The sequence below is a fragment of the Dipodomys merriami genome, unplaced genomic scaffold, assembly GCF_024711535.1.
Source record: "Dipodomys merriami isolate MVZ:Mamm:240054 unplaced genomic scaffold, mDipMer1.0.p SCAF_30, whole genome shotgun sequence".
Taxonomy (NCBI): Eukaryota; Metazoa; Chordata; class Mammalia; order Rodentia; family Heteromyidae; genus Dipodomys; species Dipodomys merriami.
In genome coordinates, this window is record NW_027204493.1 from 2,158,801 (window position 1) to 2,168,404 (window position 9,604).

Here is a 9,604-nt window from a genome sequence, read left to right on the forward strand (position 1 = left end):
CCCTTCAGCTAGTGGAGCGCTGGTAATGCGCCCCTAGTCTCCTGCCCCTTGCTGGTATGAAGGAGCGAGGAAGGAAGCCCCTCGTGGTTTGACACCTGTCATACCCAGGCACCGAGAAGCCATCCGTCCAGATGGCCACTCCCCTGCTCAGCCAGACTGAGCCAGAACCCTCTAGATGCACCCCCTCCTCCACCGCCACGGGGCGATCCTCAGGGGCGGCGTGGCTGTCACCCGGCCCCCCGTGCGCAGGGAGCTCCCTCCCTGGGGTCGCATGGCCCTGGAGAGCACTGGGTTATAGTTAGGGTCGTGGATGGGGGGGGGCACTGGGGCCCGCGCGCGCTCACCTCGTTCACTGGCCTGGATGTAGCGCACGATGTCGTCCAGGTCCAAGTCTTTGGTCTCGTCGAAGTTGTAGGCAGACGTGTGCAGGCCCTCCTCTTGGAAGACCTCGTGGACCCCCTCGAGGGTGAAGTAGCAGTTGCGCTCCAGTTTGTCGTCGCTGTAGAGCAGCGCCGCGCGGCTCCAGTGGTGGTGGCGGAACAGGGCGAGCATCATCTCGCCCATCTTGGCGTAGGCCGGCGCCACGCGCGTGAGGTGCGAGTACTCCGCGTCCTTGTGTTGGAAGCCGGCGGCCAGGGCCCCCGCAGACAGCATGGGCAAGTCCCAGTGAGACGCCAGCCGGGCGACCGGCGCCGCCGCGTACTCGCACACCGGCCCCAGGATCAGGTCCGGCTTGGTGCCCCGCGCCGCCGCCACGCGGTCCACCAGGCTGAAGAGCGCGCGGTTGCCGCAGTCCGAGTCCTCGTAGGTCACCTGGAAGCGAGTGCCGGGCGGCAGAAGCCGCCTCCCGGTGGTGGTGCCGTTGCCCTCCACGCTGCGCAGCGCGTACTCGATGGCGGGCCGCACCCGGGCCAGTGAGAACAAGTACGAGTCGTCCCGGGGCAGGAGCACCAGCACGTCGATCTTCTGCGGCAGCAGCGCCTCTCTCTCCCGGCGCCCGCCGCCCGGGCCGGGGCCCCCGCCGCCGCCGTCGCCGCCGCCCGTGCCGCCGGCCAGCAACGCCCAGCCCAGCAGCACGCACGCGGAGAGAGTGAGCACCGGCGTGGACCACATCATCGAGCTGCGAGAAGGCGCTCGCCCCGGGCCCCCACCCACCCTTCCTTTTTCCTCCCCACTCCTCTTCTTCGCCGAGGTCCCTGCCTGCGCCCCCTTGGGCGCTCCGAGAACAGAGAATAGACCCCCTCTCAGAACGCGCTGACAGATAGAGAGGAACAGACCTTCTCTGCAGTGTCACTGGTTTAAAATAAAACTACATAGAAAAAGTTCGCCTAGTGTAAACCTGTGCGACGGTAACACACACACACACACATATACACTTATTATAAATATATAGTCACCCTCCCTTTATACATATGCTAGTTGGCTTAGAGGTGGCTTCTTATTTTGGGCGTTGCTAAGATTGCTTTTGAAAGCGCATTTGTAAAAAAAATAAAAATAAAAATAAAGAAAAAAAGAAGAAAGAAAAAGGAGGAAAAAAAAAGTTAGACTTGTCCAAGTGCTTGTATTTGACGGTGCATCGTCAGCCCCTTCGCGTTTGATCTCATTGATTTCGTGCCGGTGCCTGGATCCATAGCCCGACTTTAAATAGCGTGGCAGCGGCCGAGCGCGTTACCACACATGGCGCGCCGAGGCTGGGCTTGTATTTCCAGCGGGTGGGGTGGGGTGGGGTGGGGTGGGGGGCTGGGCTGGGGGAGCCTCTCATTAACATTCTGACATCAGAGCTCCTCCCCGCACCCCTTCCCCGCCCGCCGCTCCCCGGGGCCCCTCACCTCCCCACCCCCTCCCCACGCTCCGCAGGCACTCTGCCCGTTCTAAGAGCCTCGGCCGCCCACGTCTGCACGGGTGGGACCCCCCCCTTCCCCACCCTCCACCCCACCCCCGCCCAGGGCCGCGCGCCCCTCTGATCCCCGCCTCTCCCCGGCCACCGGCTCTCCAGCGCTGAGCTTTCAAGAGGAAATGTGTTTCACACACGCACACACGCACGCACACACACACACACACACACACACACACACACACACACACACACACACACACACACACACACACACACGGGGAAACCGGGAGTGGGGCGGATGGTAGTTTCAGGGCAAACCCTCGGAGGTTCGGATTGCTCTTACCTTTTTTCTTCCTCCGGCCAGGTTTCTTCCCAGTCCCGCACCTGATCTTCCAGGTCCCCCGCAACCAGGTCCGGGAACAAGGACCGAGGTCCCAATGCCGGAGACTCATTTTCGGAGCTGGCAAGCCCAGCTGTCTGGAGCGTTACCTGCACCCTTCTTCCTCGCCCCCCCCCTTCTCTGTAGGCGCCCCCCACCATGGGGGGGGGGTCAGAGCGGGGACTGATCCCGCATCAGCCAGAGTCGCTGCGCAGCGATGGCGGCGCTGCCAGGTCCCCGCGCACAGACCCTCTCCGGGTTCCCTGAGATCAGGAAAGCGAAACTTGTTGCTCCTAAACGGGGAGGAAATGGGCTCAGGTTCTGGAAGTGTCACTAAGTTTGAAAATCATCCTTAAGGTGTTCTGGGGGGGTGGAGGTTGTTTGCTAGCCCAGGGCTGACTATCTTCGCCAGCCCCCCCCCTCCCCGGAGTTCCCGGAGCGGGGACGCACGCTTCCCAGCTCCCCAACGCCCGGCCACACATCCGCTTCTCCTGCTCTCTGCTGCAGGGAGCATGCTTGCCCACCCAGCGCCCCTACTGCTCGGAGCCACCACCGCGATGGAGATGCAGACGGCGTGGAACAGGTTTGGAGGTGACCGAGACCAAGGGCGCATCGCCGGAGTCCGCGGCGCAGCGTTGGGCAGGTCAGAAACCAACTGGACCCTCTATGCGTAGTTACCTCCCCAAAGTCATCTGTCACGTGCACACGCTACAGTGCCCGAGAGAACTCGGATACTTAAGTCCCGCAAATTACAATAAATTGAAAAATGGTTTGAAATACTCGTCTGTTTGACTTGGGCTTCCGTGGCTACAAAAGTTCGATTTGTCTTCAACCTACCGCCCTCTGTCGGCCGAAACTTGCACCGACACTTCACCCCGGTGGCCCAAGGTCGAAACTTCCTCCTTTCCCCTCACCCCTTTCCCAGCTTTAACTCTCAGGCCCCAAAGGCCTTTGCTCTCGTTTTTTGTTTTGACTGTGAAATAGGCAAACTGAAGTTTCCGAGAATGTACCGACTCCAGGCACCGGCCCAGGCCTTAACAGCTCTCTGGGATCCCGCTTTCTGGCACCTAAATGCAATTATGGGTAACGATTTATGCTCTGGGGTCATTTAGATGTAAGATTATGCACTGTGATCCCTAAATCCTCACTGTAAATAAGAGCTTCTAACTCCTGTGAGAACGTTCATTTATTTAATTAGAGCTGCTAAGTAACCCCAACCCCAAGAGTCATCTACATTAAATTTAATTCTACACCCGTAATCCACACACTGCTGAGATTTAGCGCTTCATAGCAATTAAATCCTTCCTGAACTCCTAGGAGGGCAGAGGTTTGTTTACAGGACCATAGTTATTTAAGAAAAAAAAAGACAACGGGACAACAGCTAAATCCCGAATTCCAAGAGTCTTAGTGGACTTCACCCCGTTGCCAGGAGACAAGACCGAGGTTTCCTATTACTCTCTGGTATGCCCAGTGTCTGGCCAATGGCGATATGATTCTGCAGTGTGTGATGTGGGCTTACCATGGGAGTCTGGGGTTTCAGTGGCACCGGGTATGAAGGCCTCTCCCATCCCACGCGCTGTGCTGCCCAGTCTCAGCCGAAGGTCAACAGCAGGGCAGGGTGATTACATTAGGGCGAGTGCCCCTGGCCTCCCCTTGGGCTTTGGGTAGGAGCTTTCAACTTCTAACTTGCTGATACAGAACACAAGGCCAAGTCGTGGAGGAAAAGAACCCCCAAAATGGAAAAAAGAAAGTTAAAAGCCAGGTATTCCTGCCCTTTGCCATGACAGAACACACCTTAGAAATTAATGAACAGATATATCATAGGATTATAGAAAGACCGACCAAGTCATATAACTATATGACACTGAATGTCAGGAACGTGTGTACTTTCCATCAAATGAGATTATTTTGCAGTCTGCAAAAAGTTGGTCTAAATACCATTAAGTAAAAAAAAAAATCATTTAAAAGTCCCCCCCCCCCGCACCTAACATGTCTCCGTCTTTAGTAAAATTATTGAGGCCAAAAGAATTTACAAGACGCATTTTAAATGCCTCTTTGTCATCTGAGAATATTTTAAGTTGGGAGTGGATTAAAAATAAAGCATGTATCACCTATTACACCATATAAAAGAAGGTTGGGGATAAAAACTCGCTCATACTTTAAATAATAACATTCGATATATCAAAATTGTAACTTACAGAAGGAAGTAACATCAGCACTGTGGAAACTGAAGCAGGAGGATCACAAATAAAGGCCTGCTTGGGCTACAGACTCTAAGAGTCAGACATTGTTTTTATCTTCTATATAGCTAAGGTTTTAGGCTATATACTATAGTAAAGCTGAAAATAGCATTTTATAATGGAATTTTATAAGACTTTACTCATAAAAATTAAGCAAACTCATCTATTGGACTCAGTTTTAAAATATTGATTCTTTCAATCTGGTAAAACACTGCCATGGGAAAAAAAGCAATAGGTTTGTTTTTTTGTTTGTTTGGAGTTTTTTTTTTTGCATTCAAAGGAACATCAACTTTAGGACAATGTTTCTGGCTTCAATTGTTGAATAAACACAAAGGAAAGTTATGAGGATATATGACAAAATAAAATTAGACATTTGAGAACCTATAGATGATGTTACTAATAAAGGTGATATTGCAGAAATTAATAGGCATTACAGGATGTACGAGTGGTTTCATCAAGATCCCCACAACATTGTTTTAACTTTAAGCTACTAAAATGAGTGGGCAAGTTTTCTATAAAGTATTCAACTATTTTATTTCTAGCTCTTTAAAGTAAAATTGACGCCCAGATGTTTTTCTATTAGTTAGGAAAGCCAGACCATATGGGGTGTCTACCATGATTCTTTGAAATGTAGTGGAAATATTGTGGAAAGAATTTTTGCCCACTATTCTGAAGTCTCTATAACCCTTCTCCTGCAGTATCTTGGCTGCCACCTTGAAAGTAAGCACCCATCTAGATTTTTCAAAGGGACTCGTCTCCCTGGTTTTGCCATCCCAGAAACAGCACTAAAGAAAGCCCCAGTGAAGCCTGTAACCCATAAGCAAATACCTTCTGGAGAGAAATGTTGAAAACACACTTCCCCCTAGAGGCAGAAAAGATGAAAGGACATGCCACACAATTCAAAAACATTCCTGTAATTTAATGCCTGTGAAGATTTTCATTTTTAACATTGAGATGATGTTTTAGAAGACATCATTCAAAAAGTTGGAGAAAAATCAGGGGACAGCAAGAAATTAAATTAAAAGTTTGCCTCTAGGTTTTAGCTTTCCTTGTAGAGACTCTATTATTTGACCCTGTTCTTCATTATATAAGTCTATGTGTGTTTTTTTTACCAGCACTACAAATAATAGTTATTGTGCATTTTTAAATTTAAATTTATGATTCAATTTCATTAGAAAGTATGAAAAGGCTTCTTTTGAAAACAGTTTCTCTGTTATTACCCTTTTAGGTTTCCATCAACTCCAAACTTCTTTTTCTCATTTCTTTGAAAATGTTCTGAGACAAAGGGACATGACAAAGATTTCTGGAAAATGTATTGCTGGTCTATGACTTAGCTTGAGTGGTGGAATTAGAAATCCAAACCCAAATCCAAACTCCATGGTTTCCCTCATTTGTAATAATTAGTATATGCCTAGGATACTTCTAGCAGAGATTCACACATAATGACCACATAAAATGATGCTAATTGAAATGAAAAAAATCAAAACAACATGGTACCATTAACTCATAGATAAGTTATTGAATGACGATTATTGCTAGAAAAACAAAACTGAATGCCAAAAGCAAGTGTATGTACCTTAACCTCATGCTTAGCAATATTGTCCCATTTAATTGGTTTCTTTAATTATATATTCTGTTCTTTCAAGGAGTTGAGAAAGGTGCATGAATATAGAAAATGGAATTTTAGACACTGTTGCTTACCTGTGCCTTGTTCTGTAAGCCACAGACTCTGAAATGCTCTGCTGTCTTTACTGAGTCTCCACAGACTTTCTTGGGTTCAGAAGCATGTCTGGATTGGGATCCAATGCCAGGTGTAGTAGTATAGAAATATCATGTATTTAGAAATGTCATAAACAAGCCCATAGGTTGTCATCTGACCTATTTGATCAGGTTTCTCACTTTCCTCCATGTTCTCACTTACAAAATGGAGATATTGACCTGAAGCTTTAAAAATGAGTTTGAGAAAAAGCAGACTCTTGGAGGAAATTAATAATGGTAGCATTTGTTATGATATTCACTTCAGTACCTGATTTTTAAAAATTATATCCAGTAAGTTTCAATGAATGCTCACGAATTGAGCAAATGAATTCAAAATATGGTGCATGTGTAACTGTCATGGAATTATCTACTGCTTGATTACAACAGATCTTCTCTTATAATGTTTGTTAGCTAATACTGACCTCCCTGGGAGAAACCTTTTGGCAATCACTTGGATATTGGGCCTTGCTTCTCACTCTCAGATGTCTCCTGGGAAGTTTAAGAGAAGAGATTATCCAGTAGTAGTCTTTCTCCTCTATAAGGGGGCATTATGTTTGCTCCTCTCCAGCTGCTCATAACAGCTATGGGGCTTCTTCAGGACTTCAGACTGAAAGAGCTAAAGAAGACAAGAGACTGGGATCAATCAAGGAATGATGAAAATGAGGGTTTGGGAGAATGGAGGCAACTGTGGCACAGGGCTTTGAGGAAGGTGCTGGAAGCAGATTATATGAAAGCACACAGAGGATTATATTGGGAAGGACAGATTTAATTCATAGATCATGGACATTACTGCAAGTAATGAGAAGAGCAGAATGTATCTCAGTGTACTAAAAAGTTGGGCTCAGAGCTTAGTGTTCTCTTGTTCAATCCAACAATTAAAAATATCAATATGGAGTCTGATGGCTTGAACCTGTTGATAAGGCATTCATTTCTTTTATTTGGGAATATGAATGTGTAAATCTGTGTGATAGGCATGTTGTGACAATCAAATGCTCTAAGTTCAAGACTAATATTATTGGGAAGATATATACTGATTTTAAAAGCATCCTAAAAATTCTTTTGATCTTACTACATCATAATATTGAACCTTCCTATTATACTCTAAGTTAACCAACATTAAGCCATTAAAATATAAACCATATAGATTGGAATTTCTTTTCTTTAATTCCATTCTACCTCTCCCAAAAACAATGTGTAGGCACTTAAATTTTTACTTTATGAATCTATGTATGTGTGTGTGTGTGTGTGTGTGTGTGTGTGTGTGTGTGTGTGTGTGTGTGTGTGTGTGTGTGTGCTGTCATGGGGCTTGAACTTAGGTCCTATGTACTGTCCCTAAGCTTTTTCGCTCCAGGCTAGCACTCTACCACTTGAGCCACAGCTCCACTTCTGACATTTTGGTGGTTAATTAGGGATGAGTTTCACAAACTTTCCTGCCCAGGCTGGCTTCAAACTGCCATCTCATATCTTAGCTTCCCGAGTAGTTAGGATTACAGGTGTGAGCTACTAGTGCCCAGCAGTAGCAGTATATATGAAGTTTTAAAATCATGTTTTCAAAAATATCAGATATCATTATGTTGGATTTCTGATTATGCAAAATCTATGAGGACAAATATTTCAAATACCAACTTTAAGTGATCTTAGCATATTGGTCCACCAGTACCTTATTATTCATATATAATTCTTGACTATTTTTATGCTAGTCATAAAAATGTAATATGCATATTCTGAAAAGGAAATTGGTGTGTTTTTCTTTTATTATGTTGTGATCTTCACTCATAATGTTGTGGGATTCAGTTTTTTATTTCTTTCCAGCAAGTACATTCCACTTTGTATTAAGTCTTGGATAGCTGATGCATGGGACTAAAATAGAGTACAATGCCATGAGGAAAACATCAGGAAAATTCTTGACATTTGCCCTCCCATGCTTTGGGTAATTGTGTTGTGACACCAAATAATTGACCTCACATTAGTGGAAAACATTGTTTCATCAAATTTATACTGTTCTTCTTCAATCCTTAGTAATTCCTTTGACATTAAAAGTTCTTTTCTCTCAAAAGTTGTCCCCATTCAGGATTATATTCTTGTTCTTCCTTTCCCCCTACATGGGGGAAATAGTACAGACTACTTTCACCTGAGTCCTACTACTTTGCAGACTCTAGATTGCCTTGAGGTCTGGTGTGGAAATAGCTTTCTACATATGCAGTTTCATATTACAAATCAGTGTACAAATTGCCTCAAATTGCAAGTCATTCATGTTTTAGTGAATTCTTTTGGATTCTTTATGAACTTCCATGTCCTTAATTCTTATTAACCATATCCTCAATTCTTAGTACACTTATTATCAGTGTGCAAACTTCTAACTTCATTTTTGTTTCTCCTCTTCATTGTTCATTGATCTCTTCAACATTCTTTTCACTTAGGAACATATTAAATATATTAAATTCATACTGCAGATAAATCTATATTCCTATAGAGGACTGCTTCTATTGCCTGCACTATTCTAATAGAAAATTGTACTGTGCAGTTTTTTTTCATAGAGTGAATAGATCTTCATAGCAACATTAAGTGAAAAATCTACTTCAAAAATTTTGTATATGTCATTGTCTTTTTATTCATTCTCCCGGCTCTTTAAGCCTGTGTAAATTCACTCTTTAAACTGCCATGATAAAGATATTCATCTGTGTTTGTTTATATACTTAGGTAAGTATGTTCTGGATTCATGTTTTTGGTTCAGAGGTAAATGTGTTTTTATTTTACTTAGATTGGCTGTTATTAGCCTGCAAAATGGTAGCATCCATTTACATTCCCATTAGCTCTATATGAGGGTTTTGTGTGAGTGTGTACAAATTCAGGATTTGTCTAAGGCCTGTCTCTACTACCAAAGAGAGATCTTATAAAAGGATTTCCTGAAATACCTCCTAACTTCCTGGGTCTGTACTCTATATGAAAAAATAATTTGAACACAAATCATGGGCCCAATTTTTTTATTGTTCTGAGTTACCTCACTTACATCTTTCCATTCACTGTGGCTAAATAGTTGCCTGAGGCCAAAGGGATAATTACATAGTTTATTGTTCTAGGTAAAGTGACAGTGTTGTTACTCAAGAACTGGAGAGTTCAGTTGTCCTTCAGCATCCATGGAAGACTGATCCCGGGACTCCCTATACACACCCAAACCTGTGGATATTCAACTTCTTTCTTTATGTAAAATAGTTTAATATTTTTACAGAATCTACACATATCCATACTCTAGATCATCTCTACCTTACTTTTAATAAAAATGTCAAAACTATATAAGGAGCTTGTGTAGTATATAACATAGGGAATAACAGCAAGGAAAAAAGTCAATGCATATTAATTACAGACACACTTCCTTTATCAGATATATAT

The 9,604-nt window shown here is 44.7% G+C and overlaps 1 protein-coding gene across 3 annotated transcripts in view; it reads right to left on the reverse strand.

Moving 5' to 3' along the window:
• Npr3 (natriuretic peptide receptor 3) overlaps positions 1–2,683 on the reverse strand; it is a 67,496-nt gene extending 64,813 nt beyond the window's left edge. The window contains exon 1 of one of the 3 annotated variants that reach the window (XM_070040988.1): positions 2,181–2,683. In XM_070040988.1, coding sequence (XP_069897089.1) covers positions 2,181–2,289 — 109 coding nt within the window. In that variant the 5' untranslated portion in view covers positions 2,290–2,683. Of the gene's footprint in view, positions 1–344; positions 1,290–2,180 lie in introns of those variants that run through there. The other 2 variants (XM_070040987.1, XM_070040986.1) reach the window with 2 other exon arrangements.
• Between the last annotated feature and the right edge of the window lie 6,921 nt (positions 2,684–9,604).